The sequence below is a fragment of the Thermobia domestica genome, chromosome 17, assembly GCF_964235325.1.
Source record: "Thermobia domestica chromosome 17, izTheDome1.hap1.1, whole genome shotgun sequence".
NCBI classification, from domain to species: Eukaryota; Metazoa; Arthropoda; class Insecta; order Zygentoma; family Lepismatidae; genus Thermobia; species Thermobia domestica.
Genome location: NC_137470.1, coordinates 88,572,919 through 88,600,729, shown reverse-complemented (window position 1 = coordinate 88,600,729; position 27,811 = coordinate 88,572,919). Strand labels below are relative to the sequence as shown.

At 36.1% G+C, this 27,811-nt stretch overlaps 1 protein-coding gene across 6 annotated transcripts in view; it reads right to left on the bottom strand.

The window, feature by feature from the left end:
• LOC145673820 (uncharacterized) overlaps positions 1–27,811 on the bottom strand; it is a 234,519-nt gene that overhangs the window by 175,425 nt on the left and 31,283 nt on the right. For 5 of the 6 annotated variants that reach the window (XM_081743587.1, XM_081743592.1, XM_081743586.1 and 2 more), the window contains exons 2-3: positions 24,939–25,118; positions 8,470–8,646 (exon numbers count right to left, since the gene is read on the bottom strand). In XM_081743587.1, the coding sequence (XP_081599713.1) occupies positions 8,470–8,646; positions 24,939–25,115 (354 nt within the window). In that variant the 5' untranslated portion in view covers positions 25,116–25,118. The remainder of the gene's footprint in view (positions 1–8,469; positions 8,647–24,938; positions 25,119–27,811) is intronic. The other variant, XM_081743591.1, reaches the window with a different exon arrangement.

Below are 27,811 nucleotides of genomic sequence, written 5' to 3'. Positions count from 1 at the left end.
TCTTATAGACAAAAGTAAGTACTTTTATTTTTAAAAAATGATACACAAATAACTAGCAAAATTGTATGTAGTATTTTTACTTCAAAATACCACACACCCTATTTTTGAAACAAAATAAAATAAAACATGAGAGAGATACATTTATATGATAATCTTAAAGGCTGCACATCAAGAGCTTGGTTTCGGATGGTTCTGCACATTCTTGAAACTTTAAAGTTTAACTTTCATATACATTGTATGGATATTTCGAACAAATTTTTCATTCATTGATCACATACGTAATAATCTGTTACCACCTATCAGGTTCTTCGGATCTGCAAAATCGGTAAAATTCCGAATTCTATAATGCACTGACTGTTCCTTAAGCTTGTTTAGAATCGGGCAAGTACCGAATTTTTTGTTCATGGATCATATGCGTAATAGACCGTTCATCTGATCGTGTGGTTTCCTGGGCTTATAACCACCATCACAGTTGACCCAGTCCTGAAGGTTTTTGAATTTTTAACGACAGGAATTCAACTTTTTTTGTTAAAAAAAAGACTATTACATTTAAGAAGAGTGGAATCAATCGCTGTTTCAATTCACAAGAAAGGCGACAAAACTTATTGTAATAATTAGTGAAGCATTTCTCTTAACATTATATTAACAAGATTGATTCCATACGCAGATGAAATTATTGGACATTATCAGTGTGAATTTAGGGAAATCGAACAACTATCGACCAGATATTTACTATTCCATAGATCCTCGAAAAGAAATGGGAATATATTACCTAGTACATAAGCTGTTTATTGATTTTAAAAAGGTTTACGACTCGGATAGGAGGGAAGTATTGTACAATTCTTACAGAATTCGGAATACCGAAAAAGCTAGTTAGACTAATTAAAATGTTTTTAACACTTTCAGCCCCAACCCTGTTTGAGTAAATTTCACCCCGGGACCAGACTACAGTTTGCTATGAACACTGTCAGCCAATGTGTATCTATTTGATACACGTGGTCCATCAGTAAACCCTCACTGTGTATCAAAAAGATACACATGGGGCTGAAAGTGTTAAATGAATCCCAGAGTAAAGTTCGAGTAGAAAAATTCTTGTCCATGAGCTTCAACGTCGAGAATGGTCTGAAACAAGGAGATGCGTTATTGCCATTATTATTCAGCATTGTTCCGGAGTACGCTATAAGGAAAATTAAAGATAGGAACCAGGCCCTAGAGCTGAATGGTATTCACCAGGTTATGGCGTATGCTAATGATGTAAATTTAATAGGGGATGATAGGAGAACAATAGAGAGAAATGCATAGGCCTTACTAAACGCTTGCAGCGACATTGGTTAGAAGTAAATGCAGAGAAAACTAAATACATGGAAGTTCACCGGGATCGTAATACGGCAAATTGTGGATGCGTTAAAATACCAATACTTTCGACAAAGTGGATACTTTCAAATGTCTAGCATCAATATTACCAGACCAAAATCATATCCACAAAGAAATTAAATGTCGACTGAAATCAGGAAATTCGTGTTATTATTCAGTTCAAAATATTTTGTCGTCGCGAATTCTGTCGAGGAATTTAAAGCTTAACATATATAAAACGATAATCGTGCCTGTTGTTCTGAATGGTTGTGAAACATGGTCGCTTGCGATGAGGGAAGAACGCAGACTGAAAGTATTTGAAAATAAAATCCTGAGACGAATATTCGGACACAAGAACGGGAATGGGGGGAAACTTCACAACGAAGAACTGCATAATTTATATGGTTTACTAAACATCGTTACAGTCATCAAGTCTAGGAAGCTTACGTGGGCAGGTCATGTAGCTAGAATGGAAGAAAGTAGAAACGCTTTCAAAGTCTTGACTGGAAGATCAATCGGAAAACAACTATTAGGAAGACCTAGGCACAGATGGGAGGACAATATTAAGATGGATCTCTCAGAGATAGGAATACAAAGTAGAAACTGGATCCAATTGGCTAAGGATAGAAGTCAGTGGAGAGCTTCTGTGAACGCGGCATTGAACCTCCGGGTTCCATAGGCCATAGAGTTAGTTAGTTAGAATGTAGAGATAGTGCGTGTACTGTGAATCCTGGCCGACTTCCTTTATAGTTTTTAAATCGTTGTTATTACTAATTACCAGCAGTGATGGATTTGCGAAGGGCTTTAGGCTGGGGATGTCTTACAGATTGAAGCCTGTACCCCAAAATTACGGAATTTCTAAAACAATCGAAATATTTGTTATGTCCTTACTCATAAACTTCAAGCTCCTCCCAAATAAAAATTAGGAAATTTTAGAAAAAACAAACATTAAGCAGAGAAACACCTCCCAAAATACTTTTCTGAATCCACTACTGATTATTTCTATAAAACTGTATTCAAGGTTGTATCCGGAAGATTACTGCTAAATCATTGCACAGCTACAGTATAACAAAAATGTGGAAGTACGCTCTGACAGATATATTGACAAACGTACGCTCTGACGGATATATTGAAAAACATAAGTTTAACTTATGTGCTAGAAGCTAGAGTAGGCGTACTAATCTCTAGGAAATGAAACACGGATGACTGAAAAGAAATGACGTAGAGAAGAAAAAAATGTCGATAACTCAGAAGTTAAAATAAAGTTAAATATCCTCTACAATTACCCTCAAAAACTACGTACTGTATGTTTACTTTAATTCATAAAACATATGCTCCATCCATCATGATGGTGAATTCCAGAGAGAAATATGGTATTTCGGTCATGAAATCTTATTTAACTTTAGAGTATACTATAAGAAAGCTATTCAAATAGAAAAGTCATGAAAATGAAAAAAGTCAAAATTTCCAAAATTCTCGTTTTCTTCCCAAAAAAAGCCGGCTTTTTATGTGCAAAAAACCATCGATTCAAAAAAGCCGGCTTTTTTGCATCTCTATATGAAAGACATATTTTTCTTTCTGAATACAGCGACCAAGAATCTCAAAACTTCCGAAACATTTGATGTCATCAGACAATACTCTAACTACTCCTAGATGTCATAAATATGTTGATTCACGCTCATCTAAATAATAAACTTGTTCTTTGCCTTGAATACGTAGTTTAATTTATACTCAATTCTATATTTCCTTATTCTACTATTCTGCAGACATCATCAGAATTTCACAGAACAACTTCAACTTACACTCTTCTAATTTCTTCTTCATTTTCCCAACAGTATACCTTTTGTTTTTGTTTTTTCGAAACATCAAAGAAGTAAAGTTGTAAGTAGCAAATTCGAGACAAGAGGTATTAATACACGAAAAATCAGCAGCGAACAGTAGCTGTCATTTATATTTTCCAGTAGTATCCACAATTTTGCCACACCCAGAATTTAAAATTGTTATCGCTCTCCCTGATATATCGGTGCAAAACTATATTTGCGGAAATTTTTATCAACGTTTCTGATTTCAGTTACTCATCATATAATCCCATTATCCATACATGCTGCCTTTGTCTAAATTTAGATTGAAATTCTTTATTTTAATAAATTTTATCCACATACTAATTTTTTCCTTAATAAAGACGGATTATGTAATATATTCACTTCTTTGATGAAGTGCCATCTGCCAACGTTCATGTCTCAATAAGCTAACACTTAACTTGGAACTATCTCTGCAGCAAGCTGAACAATTGGGTATGTCCTATTATTTATAGGTATTGAACATAATTATGAAAAAACAAGTAAACGCTCGCAAAAATTTCTGATAACGCCCTTATTTTACTGAGCTGAAATTTAGCTAAGAATATTCTTTGAGGTACTTGAACAACTTCGTACCTTTCTTACTGTTTCATGTTTCAACGAACAAAGGAGAGAACATATAAGCACTAGCGAAAACTTCTGATGAAGTTCATGACAATACACTGAACTACTTAAAAGCACTCTTTGGAGGTAGCTAAGTAATTTGGTATTTGTACCGTTGTTTTATGTTGGGTTGAACAAATGACAGAATGAACTTGTAAATAAAGAAGATCTGCGTGATTTCGTTTAAGTTGTACAAAGTCATTCAGAAATTTCTCGAAAGGTCAGCATGAAAGCAGAGCTTCCCAATCGAAAATCAAAGAAACTTGTCCAAAACCTCAGAGGGTGACAATTTTTAACTTTATTTTTTTCTTTAAACTTTCGACGGACAATACGAGAGAAGAAAGTATGATGACCGTGTAAAATCGAACTCGAGATTTCCACGAACTTACACGTTTCATGAGCCCTATATACTAGAAAAGTAACTTTTTTATGTCTCTCTGTATCGATGTATGTGCACTCAAGTAGAGTCCACAACTCCAACGTATCTGGACCAAGTATTAAAGACTTTTATTAAATTCTCCAGAAGAGTTTCTCGAGATTCCTTCGTAATCCCAAAAATAAAAATAGTTTCTTGGAGGGACGGACAGACGGACGGGGACAACCACACACACACACACACACACACACAAAGCTATTTGTCTTGAAAATTACTCTAAGGATTTTCCTTATTTTCATAAATCAATACTCCACACAACCATATAACATGATATTTCGTTTCACTGAGAAAAATCCAGAAGAGGAGTTTACGCATGGATGATTTCTTTTGGAACAATTTTCTCAAACACGAATCAGGACATTTTGCTCGATTTCATAATTCAAAGATTCATTAAAGATCCAGAAGGAGTAATTTAGTCCTGGAAGTGTTCTTTCTGATTTTTCCAAAATGACAGACGATTCTATACGTATTTCAAATACATATTTCATTTACAACCTAGGGATGGCAAAACCGGTTTTTAAAAAAACAGCTTCTAGAAAAACCGAAAACCGACATTTCGGTTTTTACCAAAACCGGTTCGGCTTTTCACCGAAACCGGTTTCGGTTTTCCCCGAAACTGGTTTCGGTTTTCTAAAAAACCTGATTCGGTTTCTCACCAGAGTCGAGTTTCTTGTTTAGTAGAAGCTGAAAAGCTGGTTCTTGATGAAAACTGAAGCCAATTTTGATTGAAAACTAAGCCGGTTTGAAGATCTAATACATCGAGTAGGGGAGCGCAAGATACTGGCAGAAATACACTGTGAAATGAATACAGCACGACTTGTAATGATGGTTTTCAATTTAGTATGACAATTTTGTAATGACAATTAAAAAAAAAATACTGTACTAGGAAGGTATATAGGAGTAAACTGCTGTAAATATACATACATAAGTGAAATAATAATAATAATAATAATAATAATAATTATTATTATTATTATTATTGGCCTCCCAGACCTTGGCTGAGACATGAACCACTAACCACCTTTTTCATATTCCTGAATCCATTTCTTTACTGTTTTCTTGTCAGAGTCCAGATCCCTAGTGCTCGCGCCAAGTGAACTTTGTAGTGAACAAACACCGTGTGCGTGGGTTTTCTCGGAATTCTCCTGTTTTCTCCCACTTTCTTCATTCCACCATTTCATTCATTTCTCATCATCACCGTCTCCTTTAGCCTAGCCAGCATAACTGTAGGATGTAAAACTTAAAGATTTCATTTCATTTCGGACCCCTAACGATCTGCGAGACAGTTTGTCCCATTATTGCCCGGACTATGATTTCCCCTCGCAGAGCAACAGACAGTTCTCCAAAATCTTTAGAGCAAGACATTTTGAGAGCCTGTTAGAAATCTGCGTTGCGTCTCGTATCAGAAACGTATCGCTTAACGTAGGGATTTACTTTCTTGAAATGCAGTGCTATTTAAAATATATCAAAGGTTCATCACAGTAGAAACAGAAGTTTGACATTCGTTTTCATGTTATACCAAGGCAGTTTATTCAGCATTTTTGCTAACCAATTAATTAATCAATACTTTTACTAATATGTTTTTGTTGTAATAAGTTTACTATTTCACGTCGTATACACTTCATTTCCAAAATAAAAATCTCTCAACTATAGACCACAAACGGTAAGAGATAACTTGTTGCGGCTTTTTGATTCAGGGTCTCATGAATAGGTTCCATCTCACTCGTTAACCTTATATTCAAACCGGAAGTGGCTAAAATAACTCATTTCAGATCTCAACACTTACCTCTAGAGAGCAAGATGGTATTAGATAGTGATTAGCGGTTTTTCTGCAAACGAATCACTGTCAAAAGAATACACTATTACAACTCCCAGTACTACCAAAACCGGAAGTGGCTAATATTTACTACTACTTCCAGTTTTAATAATGATTTCCACAGTCCAAAAACGGTAAGATATATCAAAAAATGAAATTAAATCCTTCAGTTTAATGTCCCACGTTTATACCTTTTATGCTAAGGGAGAGGATGATTAAAGCAAGGTGATGATGATAGAAGAATTGGTGGAATGAGAAGGTGGTAGGAAATAGAAGTGCCCCAAGAAAACTGACGCACACGATGTTGTTCACAGCAAAGAAACTTCACCGGGGATCGAACCAGGGACCCCACTCACCAGAGGTAAGCGCTCCTCACTGAGCCACCGTCCCCCCTCCCCCCCCCCCTCAGTTTCGGTGGTAGGAAGTTTCAGTGGTAGCCAAAGACGGCCAACATTAAAAGATTGCATTCCACAGTCACATTGAATTTAAATTAAAAAAGAAAAAGAACTGAAATATCTCTCTTCATTTTGAAACGGTTCAAAACACCCCTAAGAATGAACTGCCCCTTATAGATTTTGCAGGATAAATGAGTTATGGCATATTGACAGATTATTAACGAAATATTTATTTACGAAATACGAAAAAAAAATTCTCAGCCTTTTTTGAGAAAATCGTCCGAAGAAAAACTCATCCCTAAGGCCCATTCGATTTTTTATAAACAAATGACTTACACCACAGTTTGGGGTTGTTATTGAAAAATTGATTTATGATATATAAACAAAATCGTTGGAGCCAGTTTTGATAAAATTCTATTTTTGTTTATTTTTACTTTCAGCAAACTACCCTTATTTTCATTGATAGCAAAAATATCAATCTTTCTTCCTCTTCGAGAATTACATAAATCCTTAAGTTGAAAATCTTGTTCTGATATGCTGAATAGTACAGTCTCTATTTTTATTAAAAATTCTATATCATTATTATTATTTCGAAAATTGTGACATACCAATATGTAGATGTAACTGATATGAAAATGATACGAGTGACTTCTAATCCTTATAGTTTCAGAAAAACCTTTTTATTTATATAATGTTTAGGTTGAACTAAAACTTTGTACGAGGTACTTGCGATAAACACCTCACCTATTAAAATGAAACATAATGAACTATCCCTTATCAAGCTTTTTATTATGAACACTAGCAAGACCACAGTATGGTTAATAAGATGTAGTCCAAAACGGACCTACCGCTAAAACATTATATTTTTTGTTTAAATATGATACTGCGCAAAGACAAACCACTCGATAGATCACATCCAACTGAAAAAATTAGGTTCATGATGGTATATTTTCATGTCTAGTTTTTGTGAAAATCAAATAAATTTTTATTATAATATTAAAAATATGAAGGCATATCAAATAGTCTGCTGAATTAACCGTAAGAATATTGAAAATTCATTGCCACAGAAAAAATGGTTGTCATAGACAATTATGGACAGATCAAATAAATTAAATTTTTCATAAATTAAAAAGAAAAAAAAAATGAATTCTTCCTGACAACATGAATTCAGTGAGTGTTCTTGGACTATCAACCAGGTGAAGATATTGGCATCGACATTTCGAATGCAGACATTGCACTCATCTTCAGAGACTGTGAACCGAAGATGAATGCAATGTCCATATTCGAAACTTCGGATGTCAATATCTTCACCTGACTGATAGTTCGAGAACAACGCCTAAAATAAATCGATAATTTTTGTTCCGCTAGAATAGATCATTATTTGTTTATGTACTGTATATGTAAAAACTTTTAAGTTGAGTTGATTTCGAGTTTAACGTCCCTTTCAGCAGCGAGGATATATGAGACAAGACCTACTGATTAACGTGGAATCCGAACCACATGAGCTCCCGCCGGGAATCGAACCCGGGTCTCTCTCGGCAAATACACTTTTAAGTAGCAAGTTGTATCTATTTTTGTTTGGCTACATACATACTATTAACAATGACACAATACTACTTATAAACCATACGAGTAAGGAAGAATGTACTTTCCTTTCTATTGACCTACAATTTCGCCGGTCATGTGATGTCATGTGGTTTAAACGTTGAAATACTTCATGCTACTACAGCTCGTCATATGATTTTAATGCGTAAAAAGACTATAGTCGAGGACAGTAGGCACCATATGAGCAAACCAAATGAGCAGCAGACACGCCTATAATACCGGTAAACATTTAGTAAGTTTAGCTTGTGCTATCTCAAGAAAATAACTGCGTCCAAAGGTGCTCTTTCTGAATTATATTTTTTTTTTATATGGTTTTATGAGAAATGACTGTCATATTACACAACTTTAGAAAGTTCACTATCAAACTATGCAATAACATAATTTTAATTAGAAGATGCGTACTACAGTCAAACCTCGCACCCCAAGAGTTTCTGCAGCTTTCAAAACACTGGCAAATCGATCAGCTCCAACACTTAACTCTCCTCTGTACATAAATTCGACAAGAAGTGACACATCTTCATAGCTCATCTCACTTAGGATAATAACAGGGTGTTCATCCTCGGCATTTTGTAGGATTTCCTGCAAAAGAATAGACATAAATAATATCAAAGTACAAAGCTTAAGAAAATAAGCATAATATATACGTATATAAAGACTGTAAACTCATACTTACTGGAATTTCCTAATTATTTAAAGTATCAAACATGAAGTTCTTGAACGATATCATACTTACTTTCTTTACTCCCTTCGAGCTCTAACTGCTCTACTGTAATAGACACTGACAATGAGAAGGCGATACTTTTTTGTCTTCTAGAATGTTGGAAGAACGAACACCCCCGAGAAAACCCATGAACATAGCGTTGTCCACTACAAATCCTCATAGCCTAGGATCGAACAGCGGATCTCTCGTGCCAGAGAAGAGCGCTCTCTAACCGAACTACCATGCCTCAATAGTATTGGGGTCTATGGCTGTCACTTTTATGGATCATAATTTTTTAAACAGTTTATCTATAAACATTACATCAACACATTTTACATCTGTGACTGCCACTTTTTTGGACCACAATTTTTACACAGAAATCCCACTATTTAAAACAACCCTTAAACTAAACCCTACGCGGATTAATACATCCATTAATATTCCTGTCTAGTGCTAGTCTTCATTCACAGAAGTTCACTCTATATTGATTGTAGAGAAGAGAGTGAAAAATTATTCTTCCTTGGGCTGGACCCGGTAATTTACCGGGTCTAAGTTATAATCAAAAAGGACATTTTTTTATCAATTATTCTGGTTTATATGGCTTAATTTTATCTTCAAAACAAACAATACACAATTAAAAATCCTCTTTGTAAATGTATTCATGGCTGCCTATCTCTAAGGATAACATTAAAATAGATTATTTAAGATTTTTTGGCTTTTATATCTATACAGACATCTAAATTTTATATAATAATTACATGGTAATTACAAGTGAGTATATTGATAGTGTAATCTTCTATTAACTTCGCTCCTAACCGGAAATGATGATTTTTCTAAACTCAATCCATTGGTTATAATTTAATGCAAATAACTATCCATTAACTTCGAATCTTCAACATTTTTCACAATAACATTGAGAATATTAGTAAGTATAAATTGCTTTTCAGGTTCAACACTAACAACTCACTTTTTTCCTTGAAGAGTTTTGAAGAAAATTTAAAGATTTACTTATAAAGAAGAGTTGGTACATACAATATCCATTAGAAAGATCATTTAGACCGTCATAACGCACAAACAGTTTCTTTGTCTTCATCACTTTTAACACTTGTTCTGTTTCTTCATTACATCTTCATGGTAATAAGGTTTATACTTCCCACCTAAATGTATTAATAGTCTCTCACCACTCACCAGAATACTTTGTTTGATTCAATTTCCGTAAGATTTCTCTAGATCTTGTAACTGAACTACTAACATAGCTCCTTGTTAACTGTGATGCCATTACTTAGTTACTATAAAGAAAATATTTCCAAAAAACATTCACTTTTATTAATACAAAATTCTAAAGTTGGGACTCATCTTTCAATCTAGTATATTTAATAGATAATCCATCTTTAATTATCTCATCTATCATTTTACGTGCCATATGCCTGGTAAATCGAGGAAGAACCAAAACTTTAAATTTCATACATTTGACTAAAATGTTTTTCCTAATCATAGTTTTTACTTTTTCCATCTCAATTTTATATTTTTCATTTATTTCTAATTCTTTCCAACTAATAGCAGGATTTGGTTCAACATTCCGATTTTATTTCAGAAATCAATGTTGCGCCCTAACTAATATACAGAAAAGCTTCATTTACGACCTTTATGGAATATATCCATAAAACACAGTACATATTTACATTACAAGAACTATAATTCTTCAATCACTTCCTCATTCTTTGAATCATATGTAAAGTTCTTCTGACCGATTAAAATCGCACAACAAATATTTTCACCTACAACTTCTGAAAAATCTACTTTTTTTTACATTTGTTCTTTCATTTAAAGATATATTCCTTCTTCTACTACAATTAATCACACACATCAACCTATTTTTAATGAATCCATATGGATCTTAACACATTTCTGTGTTTCTACATGTTATTCTCTTAATACAGTGTAATATTCATATATCTTAAAATAATCATTATTAACAGTACCTAAATTTCCAAATTTCCATTTTCTTTGGCAAGCATCTCATTCTCACCATTTTCCAAATAAACGATTTTCACTTTACAATGATCGAAGGGTATACTCGGACATGGGAGTGAAAAGTGCCCTTACACGGATTGCTGTGATACGTATACCAACGATACTTCATACCCAAAGATAACTTTGGCCAGAAAATCAACTACAAACTCCTTTGAATTTCCAAGTTATTGTTGAAAACTCGAAAATCAAAAGTTGTTCATTCATATCTCGGAAATGACTTAAGTTACGAGGGTGAAACAAAATATGAATATATTTTGCTTGAAGGACTTTACCGAAAGCAAGAAACAATGTAAAACAGGAAAGATCGGGTGAATTGGAGTTTAACGTCCCATTTGTCAGCAGCGAGGCAAGATGAGACGAGGACCTACAGCCTAACGTGGAATCCGAACCATGCATAAGTTCCTACCTGAAAACGAACCTAGGTACTCCGCGTCAAAGGCGCGTGCGATAACCATATAACCACGAGGGAGCTCTAATAAGGAAAGAGTGTGTACATAAAAAATAAAATATACAAAATTTTGAAAGAAAAAAAAAGAATCATCCCAGATTTGTTTGATATACCATACCTCACAGAGTTTTCAAGTGAGGAACGAAACTCCTAAAGGTTCCCATGCAAATTATTCCTGCAACAAGAATACAAAGTTATTCTTATACATAGAATGCTGAAACTTGTCCATAATGTATTATGCTCACCTACACAACGTCACCCACCAATAACTTTGAAATTGAGATGATTATTCAAGTACATTTACCTATGTTAAGGAAGAAATTATTTTTTCCAAGACAATGCACCTTGTATTTTAATACTTTCGCTGGAAAAGTTTCGAATTTTTTTGTTTGTTTTCAAGTAACAACTGACTGATTGAAAAAAATATCTGTAACTAGTAGCTGAAGTACACGGCCTTGCCAGGGAAAAATTCTAAATAGCTTTAGGTCTCTTGAAATTTGCACCATAACATGATACTTATAGGCGCATGAAAATATAGTATTTATAGTCGTAAGCATTATACCCTACTAAAATAAACCAACACGAAAAAGATGGAACATCACTTATAAAATACAATTTTTAAAGGTACTACTGAGTTGACTTTATAGAAAAGGCAGGATATGTCACCATCCGGAGATCAACTTATAATTAGGTTCCCCTACTTCTTTAAAATGTAAACAAGTTATATATATACATAATATACATAGATAGATAGATATAGATATATATATATATATATATATATATATATATATATATATATATATATTGGTACACCTATTCATGACGTGCACGAGGTACACACAACCACAAAAGTATCTCCATAATTAAGTGCTCTAATTCCATTACTTGGGGTCCAGGTAATTTGCAGTTGTGAGAACGCCTAGAGAGATGCAACCCAACTTACACGTAACTTTTCTCGGCACTGACAGCAGTTGGTAACGCTGATCCAGGTAAAATTGTAAAGTAGGTGACTAACGAAACAGTTCTCCATTTTAAGATGAATCTCTATGGTTCGGATCGTGCTTTCCAAAGAACACCATATATTTATCTTAATATTGCTGTGTATGCAAAGTATTATTTCTTTATATACTGTATGTTTAGAGAAATAAAAGTACTGACCACGCATGGATCAGAAAATGTTTGAAAGTAGCTGAAAATATCAAATCTAGAACAACTGCTGGAAATAAGTTAGTAAATGATTGCCTTCATTGAGAGACCTTTTCCAATTCTCCTCATTCCAACATTTTTCCTTTCTGAAGGAGAGAAGATCTTGCTTGTCACGCTGGGTATGTATTGAAATTGAAATTGAAACATTTGAGGGGCCGCAGTGGCTCAGTGGTAGAGCGTTCACCTCTGGTGCTTGGGGTCTCGGGTTCAAACCCTGCTCCCGCCAAGTGAACTTTGTAGTGGACAAACACCGTGTGCGTGGTTTTCTCAAGGTTCTCCCGTTTCCTCCCACTCTCTTCATTCCACCATTTCATTCATCTCTCATTATCACCGTCTCCTTTAGCCTCACCGGCATAACCGTGGGACGTTAAGCTTAAAGATTTCATTTTTTGAAACATTTGAAAAAGTTAGAACCTGACCGGGATTTGAACCCTGGTCCGCCGAATGGGAGTTCAATGCGCTAACCACTTACCTACCGCGTCACTTCATCTTCCATCTAAACTATTAGCTAGTTAAAAGCATTGAATGTAAGGCTATACACAAAATACTCATACAAATATTCGTATAAGGAGATGTTTCTTATGAGTGTCATAATGACTTACTCAAGGTTTCCTTCTTTAACTCAAAAACCAAGTTATATAGACCTTCGTCAATGAGAAAAATATCACGAAACGTTCTTCCAGATGCGGCTAGCTCATCGTTTTCAACTGGTTTCGATTTACGTTACTGCAATTCTTCCTCACCGTAACTTCGAATTTCTCAACAGGTGTAGAAATAGTGTGTGCTATGTTTATCTAACATAACTACTAGTTTATTTTCTTATCTTTGTATGAGGAATTGATGGCAAAGTGTGAATACAGAGAACTGCCATTTCAGTGACCCGGGTTCGAATCCCGGCGTGACATTTTTTCTTTATTGGAAGGTATTGTTTACGTAATTGGTGATATTATTATTATTATTATTATTATTATTATTAAGCGTATAATTGTATGAATTTCGATGGCAACTTGTCTCCGAATATTAGAAAGTGAATATGGTAGAACTATGAAATAAAGTAAACAGATGCGCGTAATGTTTTATAAAATGGCGAACGCATTTTATCTCATCCCAAACGGTTATCGTCAATATACACGGTTAAAGAGCACTCTGTTGGTCAAATTAAAAGGACTCAACGATTTATCCCTCTATAAGGAGACGTTGCTTATGTGAGTGTCACAATAACTTACTCGAGATTTCTTTCTTTAAACCAAAAAAAATTATATAGACGTTCCTCAATGTGGAACATAACACGATACGTTCTTCAAGTTAAGGATACGTCATAGTTTCCAGCGATGGTTCCGATTTACATTACAATTCTTTAGGTATGGACACGAGTCGAGCTAAAACTCGACTCGACTCGAAACTCGATGCGAATTCGAGTCGAGTCAAAGGTAATTTTCTCGAGGCGAGTCCCAAGTCGAGTCACTGTTCTGAGGTCGAGTTTCAGTCGAGTCGAGTTTGATAAATGGCTCGCTCGTTTTAACTCGCTCGTTTTGAAATCATTACCTGATTAGAATGGAAAGCGAAAGCTATGAGAAACGTAAGCAGTAATGTGGAATATTTTAGTGTTGCTCATGAGATGGGACATTGCTCGCATCTCGTCTCCTCTCGATTAACAAGACGACAATGGACTTTTATAACGAAACAGCCTCAAATGTCGTAAGCACTAACATATGTATATACTGTTTTTCATACTACCAAGGCTAAGACCTGCACGGTCGAAGATTTGAACCGAAGCAGCCCAACCCGGGTAGTGATGTTAACCGACTCAGCTCGGTTCAATTGAGCGAACAGCTCGAGCCTACTCGGTTGAGATGAGGCACCTACTCGGCTCAGGTGAGCCATCGGCTCGAGCCATCTTGGTTGGGGTAAGCCATCAGCTCGGTTTGGTTCGGCTCGAGCCGGCTTGGGTGGGTGAGATACTGGCTCGGCTCGATAGGGAATGAGCTGTGAGCCGATCCGTTCGAGCCGTTGAGAACTCTAAACCCGGGTCAAGCAGTTTTGAACAAGTTTGGATGCACCCTCTAATTTGTAACGATTTTTGGTTTTATCCTGGATGCTTGCTTCTCCGGAACTGAAATGCTGCTCCTCGTGAACGATGTCCTTGCCTCCTAGACTTCACGACTACCGAGGTCAGCAGTCAAGTAGTGTTTAGTATTCAGATATACATATCTTTCATGTTTATACATGTTGTTGTTATAATAATAATAATAATAATAATAATAATAATAATAATAATAATAATAATAATAATAATAATAATAATAATAATAATAATAATAATAATAATAATAATAATAATATTATTATTATTATTATTATTATTATTATTATTATTATTATTATTATTATTATTATTATTATTATTATTATTATTATTATTATTATTATTGCTGAGAGATATTTACGTATTTAATAGAGATCTAGGTATAGTTTGAATGCATTTTAATACAATGAGAAATGGGGAAAATACTTGGAAAGGATTCTGACAAATAATAAGTAAAAGGTAAAATAAATAATAACACCATTCGTTCTCCTTAATAGTTTAAAGTGGTGTATATTTTGTATTTTAATACATACTTTTAAGAATAAATTATGGCATTTGCGTTAAATAGTGAATATTACACATGATTTCTTGCTATAGATAGATCAGACAATAAAAATATGGTGTACTCTGAAATATTAAAATATTTATGTGGTCGTGTACTTAAAAATCTTTTATTTTATTTATTTTTTTCTTTACTAGCATTAGCACAAAATAGAACATGTATATACCTTTAGTTGGCGAGGGGGAGAAAAGAGCAAAGTGGAATCCCAAACCCACAGTAAGGGGGAGGAAAGTGACCTCTTAAAACCCACATGTGTAAGTTATAAATCAGAGTATAACAGAGACCAAAACTATGGCAACGCTGGTGGATACACATTTACTTACAATGTCACTAGTAAGAGGATACGAGTGTTCGGGCATTGCCGAAACCACCCACGAAGAGCTTTCTTGTCTTTGCCACGACTCGGAAGTTAATCTACGACCATCTGAGGCGGAAAAATCACGAAAAAAGCTATTTTTGTTAAAAATATCCTTTTTTAAAACATTTTTGCCCCTCTGGATCCCGCTGTTTCCACGCAGAGGTATGAAAACATCTGAAAATTATTAAGGGGTGCACTGAACGTGTGCAAAATTTGTCTTCTGAATGCAAAATGTAACCCGCCAAAAAATAATACGTATAACAAAAAATACCTTTTTAAATTTATGACTTCATCATACTATGCCTCAACGCAGAAAGGCGTGAAAGCATATGTAACGTGTTCTAAAATGCCTCCAGTCTTGAAGAAAACTATGTAAAAAGCCTTATTGGTACTTTTTAATCGAATAATGAAGATTCTACCCTATTACCTAAAAATAGGTGATATAATTTAAAAGGTTAAGCATTAAGGAAAAAGTACAGCAATTTTTATCAAAATAACACTTTTTTTTTTCACAAAAGTTACTGATATTTGGCAGGGGCCTATTTTTAAAAACTCAGAACTAGCTTGCGGCATGAAATACATAAATTTCGCCTAAAGTTATAAAATTAAAAAAAAAATGGAGAGGGGATAGGACCCCTCTAAATACACCCTATTATCTGGGAACAAACAAACAGACACGCACAAAAAAGAATTTTCGTCTTAAATGTCGATGGTGATTTCCCCGTTGGAATAGTTAACGATTTTAAAATTCAAACCCAATGTTACGAAAAGAAGAAAGCAGGTTGTTCCGTTACCTGTTCAAAACCGGATTTTCCCTAATCATCCTCTGCATGACACTTGTTTTCATACTACACTGTACATTTGAGTCTCATTGTATTATGATTATTAACTTCCATAATCGAAATAACAGAACAGAAACTGGATTTTACTTATTTTCACTTTAAATTAATTTATTTCGGAATTCGATTTAAATCAACGATTTTTATTTAAAAAATCAAGTGATTTAAATCTTGATTTAAATCAGACTGATTTAAATCAATCCACCCTGTGAAGTAATATCTACTCTTGAGCTTCTCATTAATATTTCAGGCGTAAATCTCGAACGCCTTTCATCGGGATCTAGTACACTAAATTATCACGGTTGATTAAGCACATTTTATATATAGCACTTCTGTAACATTCATTATTTTTAAACTGACTCTATTACAGTTTTCAAACGGTAGTTAGACAATCTATGGTAATGTAATGTATCTATTTCCTATATACCATATATGACTCGAAGTGCACTTATGAATCAGTATGGAATTAAAACTTCCTATTTCAGATTAACGACACCATCTTCAGGAACATGAAAATTCGTTGCAGCACATATGAAGGGTACGGCGAAAAAACAAGGAATATCCATGTATGTGCTTTTTCGGGTGCTTTGTCCTATCTGTTGGTGACTCTTGGTACTATTTGACTGTCTATGGCATGCATGCGTAGATGTAGAAATGTTCATGTAAAAAGTGGTCAAAGATTTCATAACCCTATTTTTTGTACGCAGTTTTCAATATTAAAACGCCGTTTTCTCGAAAACGCAGTTAAGTAACACATTAGGGAATCTTAAGACGACAGAGACGATTTCTGGACTTGCAAAACATGTAAAAAATTTAATGCCAGCCAGCAAATTGACTGAAATGTATTTGAGACCTACAACATTAGTGCTAAGAACCCACGTCTTAATATGAAAAAGAGAAATTCAGACAATAGGTAGAAAGACATTATTAACAATTTTATTAGCTTATTCACATACAAGGTTTTTAAACACCGGATCATAACTTGTGATATACAGGATGTTGAAGAAAATAATTACATAAATTTTTACATAAATATCAACTTAATTCAATTTTTATAATGCACTTCCACAGTAACGAATCTTAATATATTTAGGACAAGAAAAGCGTTGCATCATGTTTGTGTATTAAGAATAAAATTACAGAAGGTTATGGCTGCACTGACTCTCCAAGATTACATCGCATTTAAATAAATAGAAGTTTCTGGTGCTGATGGTGGGATAGCAGATAGAGCTTCAACGAATTTTCGACAAGTTCCTTTAGGTGATACCGTCAAACTGAAATAGAAAGTTTTAATTTCATACTGATTCACAAGTGCACTAAGAGTCATATATGATATATAGAAAACAGACACATTACATTACCACAGTTGTCTCGTTACGTTTCAAGATTTGAAACGAAATAAAATCTTTCAGTGTAACGTCCCACGATTATGTCCTTCAGGCTAAGGTACATGGATGATTAACGCAAATGAATGATGATGGAAGAATTGCTGGAATAAAATATGGGAGCAAACGGGAGTACCCGGAGAAAACCCACGGACACGATGTTGTCCGCCACAAACTTACTTGGCCGGGGATCGAACTAGGACCCCACGCACCAGACGTAACCACTCTACCATTGAGCCACCGTGCATTTAAAGATTTGTAATAGATCAAATTTAACAAGTGAATTACGTTTCTCATTTAAAACGACAGTAGACTTCCAAACTATGAAAATTCAATACTCAAATTTGAAACAGTAAATCTAAATCTACTAGTTGAAATACATTAATAACATCAAAGATATAACCTATTCCTCGGACTCTAAATCCGTATCAAACAGCCATTGCTCGCTATGCCTTACTGTTTTCGTTCCATGGCAAAAAAAGTTGAAACTGGAAATCGCTAATTTGAACCACTTCCCTATTGAATAGATAGCTAAAGGAGGACATGCAACCTGCTCTTGGGAAGCTGAATACATTGCAAAAATTTCATCTCCATACCGCTCTACGGAAATCAGTATTGAAACCGGAAGTAAGCAAGCTACAATCACTTCCAGTTTTGGCACAGTTGCGAGTTGTGGTATATTTTCTTGACAACCAGAATCGATTGCAGAAAACCGCTTGTCAATATATATTCGCATTTTTGTTCTACGAGATAAATTTTAAAACCGAAAATCCTTAATTTAACCATTTCCTGTTTGAACAGTTAAAGAGACAAATGGAACATATTCTTGGAACGCTGAATCAATTACAAAAAAACACATCTAGATATCTCTTATCATTTGCACTATGAAAATCAGTATTAAATTTGAACCACTTCGGTTTTGTAGTACTGTGGGTTGTGATGATACACACCTTTGACACCGTTAATCCGTTTGCAAGAAGCCGTTTGTCGCTATATATTACCATCTTCGTTCTATAGCGATAAGTGTTGAGACCGGAAATGGCAAATTTGAACCACTTCCTACTTGAATAGAAAGTTAAAGATGGAATCTTTTGGGACAATGAATCGATTGCAGAAAACCGTATCTAGATATCTTACCGTTTTTGCTGTGGCAATTAGTACTGAAACCGGAAGTAATATAAACTTGACCCTCTTCCGGTTTCATTAGAGTATTTAGGATAGTCATGGCACATTGCTTTGAGACGCTGAATCGTTAGCAAAATACCGCTTCTTGCTAACTGTTACCGTTTTCGTTCTGTGGTAAACGTTGGAGCTGCAAATTACTAATTTGAATCACTTTCAAGTTGAACAGAGTGTCAACGGAGGAGATAGAATCTATTCAAGGGACGGTGAATCGACTGGAAAAATTTATCACTTATCATGGTTTCATATTAGTAACGCTCTACTTGCAAATATAAGATACAACTTCTGTACATTGTGCAGAAATAAACCGCCGTAGTGGCCATCTAGCAGGTTACGTTGGTTAAGTTACATTAGGTTAGGTTCGTTAGGTTACATTACATTCGTTACTTTGAGTTAGAACCCAGCTCCAAAACAGTGGCGTGTAAACTTTTCCAATTCCGAGAAGAAAATCGTGGACAATAGCTTTGTATTTTCAATTCGTTTCCAAACTTACGACAAACTGTTCGCCTGTTCACTAGACCATGTCTTTCACACAATTTCAACAAATGACGCTCGTTATTTTTGTGTAATTCTATAAAACTTAAACAAGATACGTCACAACTTCCCAAAAGAAGGGTTTGGTAGTTGGCACGCGCTCAACTAGGGTGTTTTAGTTTTATAGAATTACACAAGAACGCCCTACAACCTTGACATGTAGGGCCTACGGTTTATTTTCACACTGCCTTTCCCGCCATTAAATCTTAACAAGTGAACCTCTCCACCAAACAGTCCTTTTCGTCTCCATATACAGTGTCGCTTACAACATCAAAAACAGCCTACAACAACCACTTCTTAAATTCAACTATTTCCCCTCGCCTGACTTTCACTACTTTTCCTCACAAACCAAAATAAGTTCTCCAATTCACCAAGTAAGTAACCAAAAATTGGTCCGGGGATACAGCACTCAACTCGACCTCCGACAGTTATGCACAGCATAGTTTGGAAGTTTGAAAATAATGAATGTCACTGTATAATACATAAAATGTGATTAATTAACACCTTGAGAATTTCGCGTACTGCATCCTGATGAAAGGCGTTAAAGATTTACGCCTGAAACGTTGGTGAGAAGTTCAAAAGTAGATATTACTCATCGTAACTGCTGCAACACACAAGATTACGTTCATGTACACGTTTATTTATTTGTTACGTGAATACAACCTCAATTTATCGAAAATTTTAGTTTTCATTTTATCAAGTTAATTTCTATAGGAATTGATTATTTAAAAACAATTACTTGTTTTAGAATTTAGATTGAAACAAACATTTTATACAAATTGAAAAATGAATGTTATTTCGTACACATATAATAAATTATAAATTATGACAACCACACAATTTACGAAGTGCACACCAAAAGTACGTGCCGTTTCGCTCTAATTTCCAAGAACAAGCAAATACAGGGAACTGGCCTGTAACTATTTCTCAACAAACTTTAGCTCTTTATTGATACAAAGTTCCTATTGCTCCGTCCATGTTGTGTAGCCTGAGACATAGTCATCTTTGTGGTTATGTTTCAGATACTGGAAAATAACACTTTCCAGGGATGATCTGCTGGCAAAATGGAGTCCACGAAGTGAATCCTTAAGGTTTAAGACCAACCACAAATCACTCGCGGCTAAATCTGGGGAGTATGGTGGGTGTGGCAGAAGTTTAAGACCATGGTGAGCCAAGAATAAGGACCCATAACACTAGCACAGTGTCGCAGTGCATTGTCCATATGGAAGATAAGACTTCCATTTGGTATTTGTGGTCGTTTTTCAGTCAATTTTTGCAAAAATTCTGTATCCAAAAGTGTGCGAAAATATTCGCCCGCAATTGTATGATCTTTTTGAATAGAGTGAAACACTAGCCCTCCATCGGAATCCCAGATGATGCTGTACAGCACATTCTCATTGGATACCGGCTGATGAAATTTTTGGGATGGTGATAAACCCATGTGTTTGCACTGCATCGACTGCTTTTTTATGGTTTAATAATGAAATCTGTGATTGATCCATTGTCACAACACTTTCCAAGAAATCGCGTCCTTCTCTTCTGAAGCGTGTCAAATTTGCAACACTTCATCGAATCCTTGTTTCTTTTTGATCGTCATTATGCATTCGTGGAACACAGCGAGAAGAAACTTTCCTTACACCCAGTTTGTCTGTAATTATTCGTTCTACTGTTCCCATTATTGGCCCCAAAGTATCACAGATCTCCTGTACAGTAACACGCCTCACTTCCATGATGAAGGGCAATGTTAGCGTCAGTTGATGATATTTTTTGACGTCTTCACCTCTGCTCATACACATTCGTTCGCCCTGCTTTGTATTCAAGCAGCCAGTTCCTAACAGCGCTTCCTACAAGAGTACTATCACCACACACACTCTCCAATTGACGATAAATCGGTTGCACAATGTCCAGCGCTCACTCAGGCTTGCACTTTCTAATCTTAACTGGGCTCCCACTCACTTCTCTCGACTGAGTTCACACTCATTCAGGCACGCGCTCAGTTCTCTCAACTAGGATTATGTTCACTCGGGCTCGGGCTCATTTCTCTCAATTAGGCTCGCACTCACTCCCGCTCGGGCTCAGTTCCCTCAGTTGGACTCGCGTTCAAGTATTTAATTAAGACTCGCGCTCATTTGCGCTCGGGTTCAATTTTCTCAATTGGACTCGCGCTCGGACTCACTTTCCTCAGTTGGGCTCGCAATGACTTATTTCATTGGGGCTCGGGTTCAACTACTGAGCCCGAGCCCAGTTGAACGCATGTGCCATGCTCGCGCCCGGTTGAACGCGAGCGATTAATGGAGTACTCCCCTTCCAATTTCTACCCCTGATGGAGTTGTTACAAGTAATCGGATTTTTTTTTTTTTTTTTTTAACTTTTCCTATTTTTGCGACAGCCCAAACTATTATCTGAATCGATTTTTGTTAAAATAATGTCAGTCACTATTGTATCGATTTTCATTGTTTCTGCTTTCAGAACCTATGTGAATAGAGCTATCATTTACTTACAAAATAATGATTTTTTCTTATCTCTAAAGAGATCTGAAACGTTTATACTGAAATTTTGTTAAAACAGCTGCCTTAACAAAATTAATTTAACCTGCCTCACAAGACATAGGTTGTTTATACAGCTGAAATTTGCAATACTGTTGATTGATTAATTGATTAGTTGATTATCGTTTAGCGTCCTCTTTCATCAGAGGCTATATGAGACGTGGACTTACCAGTTTAATGTGGAATCCAAACCACTGTCGTTCAATCCTCACCCACCGGGAAACGATCACCAAAGGCGCCATGCACCAAAGAGCGTATTCTAGCCACTACACCAGTGGGGAAGGTTTATAATACTGTTGTTCAATGATTTTTATTAGGAATAAATTATAGGAGATTTTATTGTCGTTTAATCAGCGCAACGAAGATGAAGTCCAAATTACAGTATGATATACTGAATGTGAATGTGATAGTGCAAGTATTGAACGTTTGTGTGGTAAAAGGACAAATATAAATTTGTAAAGATGAAATGTAATAAAATCGGCCAAAAATAAACTGTAGCATGCATAAAACAAAGGAAAAGCCGCTTCAGTAACATGAGCAGGATTTTGTTGTGGGTAAGCAGTTTAATCATATTATTAATTTCGCAGAAATGTGCACATAGTATACAACAAATGCGTAACATATTTACATGTTCTGGGATGCTTCTCCATAAACAGAGAATTATCCCGGACATAACAGGAATCAAACATTACGCATACGTTGTTTTTAACTAACACACGATTTGTGTGTGTGTGTGTGTGTGAGAGAGAGAGAGAGAGAGAGAGAGAGAGAAGACAGCTTTATATCATGCGATCGAACCTTTGGAGTTATAGGTAGAAATTTACGGACACACAGGTACTCAACATCCGTGAAATTACAGTTTATAATCACAAGCGCTAAACGTTTCCCGAAAGTTTACTAAACCGAACAGTGCTAACCGAAGCATTAAAAATGAACGATTTTTAAGAAATTTTCATAGTGTATACCTCCAGAGCACAAACTTTTTTATATGAAGAAATACTACAACGTGACTGAGAGAGAAGGAAATGTAGAAAAACTTTTCTTTTTTAATATTGTACTTTTAACAGGAGGCGGCTTGTGAAAGAAGTAACAGATAAAAATTGAAAGGTTTTCTGTTGCTTCAAACTAAAATAAGAAAACTTTCCTAACATATTAATTGTCGTACACAGCAATCAGGGCCGGACTTAAGCAAATTGGACGGATTGCACCCAATCGGGCCCCGCGCTAGAACGTAATCTACTCTCCAGTGCCCTCTTAGCAGCATAATGGCCCCTGTGGAACGTGTGAACACTATGACAAAATTCTGCAAGTAATACATGTAATTAATACATTATAATACATTCTGCTTGCGGGGTCCTCGGCCAAGTGACCATCAGACTGTTAGATAGTTTTGGTACACTTGGCTTGTCAAGTACACACAACAACATATTTGCAATACATGTGCATCCATGGATCTAAAGAAGAGAGCGTATGACATCTATCTAGAATTCAAATGAATGAATAGTTCGTATTCAGTTTGTGGAAACAAACTATTTTCTAAAGTTAATTCTGCAGAAGTTTCTTTATTTCTTTACAACTTCTGTTGTAAAAAATAGGATTATTAAGTGATATGACACCTACATGAATACGGGCCCCTGCAACAGTGTTCCCAATCGGGTCCCTCGTCTTTTAAGTCCATTAGATTACCTGTTTTCCCTTAGTTTGAAGCAAGAAAACTTTAATTTTTTAACGCTGTGACATCACTCAGAAGCAGCCTCTACTTTTAATTATGAAGGCTAATACTGTCCTGCCCATAATGCCCATACTGTCCTGCTAAAGTACATTAAACATGAATATTTCTTAATTTAAGCCAAATTTAAGAGTATTAAAACTGAAAATTTGAAAATGTGCGTTGATTACAGCCTGTATTTTGTTAAACCACCATCAAAGAAAATTAAAAATTAATGAAAGGTCAAGTAAGATATTTGTGAATATGAAATTTACGTCATAACATCACTTTGAGCTAATAAGTTATATGTAATATTTTAGAAAATGATGACATTAATCTTAAAAAAAGAACTTTGATCATGGAATTTGTTACTAAAACTACAAAAACAAATACCAGCCTCAAACAATACCATGCCCTCATAATAATTATCAAAAGATCGGTTTTCTATCGAAGGTATCTATTGAAGTCCTTCGAACAATAAAATGAAAGCTCTGACCTAAAACAGTCGTCAAGGATATGCTTTTTCTTCTTTCAGTAAACTTGTTTCAATCTTCTTTTTCAACTCTGCATAGAGAATACGTTTCTTATATTTTTGTCTCTGAAGCAAATGAGTCCACGTGAGTGCGAAGCAAGCGCGGGCTCTCCCTCAATTTTGCTCGCGCTCGCTCACTTTTCTCAACTGAGCTCGCACTCACTCGGGGTCGCGCTCTGGGTTCTCGCTCACTAGGAAACGCACTCACTTCTTTCAACTAGGCTCGCACTCATTCGCGCTCACGCTCACTTCCCTCAACTGGACTTGCGATCACTCGGATTCCTGCTCACCTGTTTCAACTGGGCTCGTGCTCACTCGCGCTCACCTCTGTCAATTGGGCACGCGCTCACTCACTCGGGCTCGCGCTCGCACTCACTTCTCTCGACTGGGCTCACGCTCACTCGCTCTCGCGATCACTTCTCACAACTGGGCTCGTACTCACTCGGGCTCCATCTCACTTATTTAACTGGAATACGGGCTCACTCGGGCTCGCGCTCAATTTTTGAGCCTGAGCCAGGTTAAGCGCGAGTGCCGAGCTCGCGAGTTTGGACACCTACTGTATGTTCATAATAACCCATTACAACCTTACCCACTAAAATACACTTAACACACAATTCTAATTCAAATTCAAAGTACATTTTTTTAAATAATAACCTTAGTTGGCTTATTAATAAAGCAAATAGGTATTATTCCAATGCTCTATGCATGTCTTTTATATAGTAATTACGATTGAATGTCCTTCTCGTACCTGAAAGTATGGACTGCAGGCTGACAACACGATGCGATGTGCCTGAATTCTTCTCCCACTGGCGCACAGAGTGACATCAACCATAGAAGATGTCTGAAGTAATTGAACAAGTATTCCAGGAATATGAAACTGGTAATTCTTCCATTTGAGGCAATAATGTCGCGGTTTCAAGCTCATGCCCTGAAATTTAACACGAGTAAATTAGAATCGATTATACTAGATAGACTGAAAAATCTGAAACTAGGAATGCACACATATATTAAAGTGAAACATTAGAGTCGTTTCTCTCCTACTGGCAATTGAACCAAATGAAGTTTGAGAATCTTCGCTTATTTCAAATTTCAATTCTTGAAAATTCCTTGCACTTTTGGTAAATCGCAAGAAATTTTCTGAAAGTATTAAGAATATGTTGAAAAGGAAATGTAGTGCATTTTCTACAATCGGAATTTGAAGTAAGTGAGACGGCTCTTAAAATTCTTGAAGTTTTAGCATATTGTCTAAAATTTCTAAAACATATTTTAGGGTTCATGCAGGTAAGAAAGAAAGAAAAAAAAAAAGACTTCTCATGACTCAATGGAATTCCTATGAAGTCTGCTTCTGCTCCTTCCTCCCCTACAGCCGACCCTCCATTCTCTCACCAATTTAAGAGTTTTTCTTCAGCCTAATTTTATTTTGAATTTGCTTTTATTTTCATATATATATTATTACTATTTTTTTCTTCTTTTAAAAGTACCCTACAATTGTCTACATACAAGAATGCATATCTCTACATAAAATACTTGCGAATATGATTAAAACTTTCAAATATAAAAAGGAAAAAAAATAGTTATTTGAATTAAACCTAATATATATAAATGAAAGTGACTGTGTTTGTGACTTAATAACTCTTGAACCATCCGACCAATCTCGATCAAATTTTCAGCACAGATGAGGTTCGGGACTAGATTTTTTTAAAATCATTTCATTTTGATGGTGCAACTTAGGGGAAGGGAATATGAATATATATATATATATATAAAGGTAATCAAGAAAGTTCTGTCGCTTTTCTGGAGGTCTGTGTTCAATTGGCCCTCACACCGTGAATTGAATGGAGATAAGGCGAAGGTCAGTTGTTGGCGTGGGTATATCCAACATACTACCTGCGTGTGGCAGTTCAATTACAACGTAAACTTGCGTAAGGTCAGAGTGAACATGGGACCTTCACAGAGCGTTATAAGGGCGTGTATGCTGTATGAGTTCAGATTGGGGTCAAACGCCGCTGCAGCGAGGCGGAAAATGATCCAATCCTTTGGTGAGGGTGTCGTGACTACGCGAACAGTGCAGCGGTGGTTTAACAAGTGCAGCGGTGACGAAACACTTGAAGACGCACCACATGCTGGGAGACCAATACATGTACAAAATGAAGATCTTCAGGCAGCAATTGAGGCGAACAGTGGCCAGACACGTGAGGAACTGGGACTACAATTCAGTGTAAGTAAAGAAACCTTTCGGGAAAACCTCCATCAACTTGGCAAGCACTACAAGTTGGGTCGATGGGTCCCACATTGACCCGGTTCCAAAACAATCGAAACCAGCACTGCACTAGAGAAAGGTCCCCCTGTGTGTTTGGTAGATTTCTCTTGGCATCATGCATTGTGAACTGCTACCAGCTGGTCCGAGCATCTATGTAACTGTGTAATGTCAGAAGTTGAGCCGTGTTCAAAAAAAACTCAAAACTCTGGAGCCAGCATTTCTGAATCGCAAAGGTGTTCTCCTGTTACAGGACAACACTAAGCCCCACGTGGTTAGGTTGACCCGGGACACCATTCTACGCCTCGGATGGGAAACACTGTTGCATCCGCCATATTTCCTGGACATTGGACTGTCCGATTACCACCTGCTGCATTCCTTGGACAATCATTTTCGAGGACCTCAGTTTAAATCCCTAGTAGAGATGCAAAATGCACTTGATACTTCTTCGCTTCACGGCCCACCAAGTTCTACCGCAATGGAATCCATGACCTTCCAGAACGTTGGCAGAAGGTTGTCGATCCTGATGGGGACTATTTTGCATCTTCCAGGTACGCCTTAGCTGACATATCGATGTTAGAAGGTGATGGGTGAAAGGGCGACAGGAGTTTCTTGGTTACCTTTATATATAAAAATGATCGAAAATAACCTATATTAGTGTCGAATCCATAGTTTTCGGAGTCTCTGAGATGAACAGTGACACTTCCGATGATGTTTAAAATCCAAATTCAGCCCCACAACTTGGAGACGGGAGTGGGAGATATGAATATATACATATACGTATATATATGATAGTAAATGACAGATATTAGTGCCGAATCCATAATTTTGAGGGCGCTGAGATAAACAGTGACACTTCCGATGTCGTTTAAATTCAGATTCAGCCCCGCGACTTTGAGGAGAGGGAGAGAGCTCCTTGCTTCTTACACGGCCACTTTTATGAGATAATATTTCGAGTTAAAAATCCCGAATATTTGTGTGTTCTGGTTAGAGGTCTGCACTGGCTCTGGCCAAGTCCGCGGTCTAAAGCCTGACCCGGCCCTGGCTCGGGCCTACGAATTATATATCAATTCGGGACCGGGCCAGGTTCGGGCCGTAAATTTTTAAATGTACAACTATATTTCTCGGGCCTAACTTTGTAAATATACTATGCAACGGTATTTATTGAACCATTCTTTCTGAAGAACTTTTAAAGCACAACCGCAAAATTAAACCTCTTATTGCTGTAAATAAAAATACAATTTTGCGTTTATTATTAGGTTTCTGTACTTCGGGTTTATTTCGGGCTCATTTGATTATCACACAAACTCGAGCCGGGCTCAGGCGTAAATGCTAAAACATACTTTGGACTCGGGTCGGGCGAC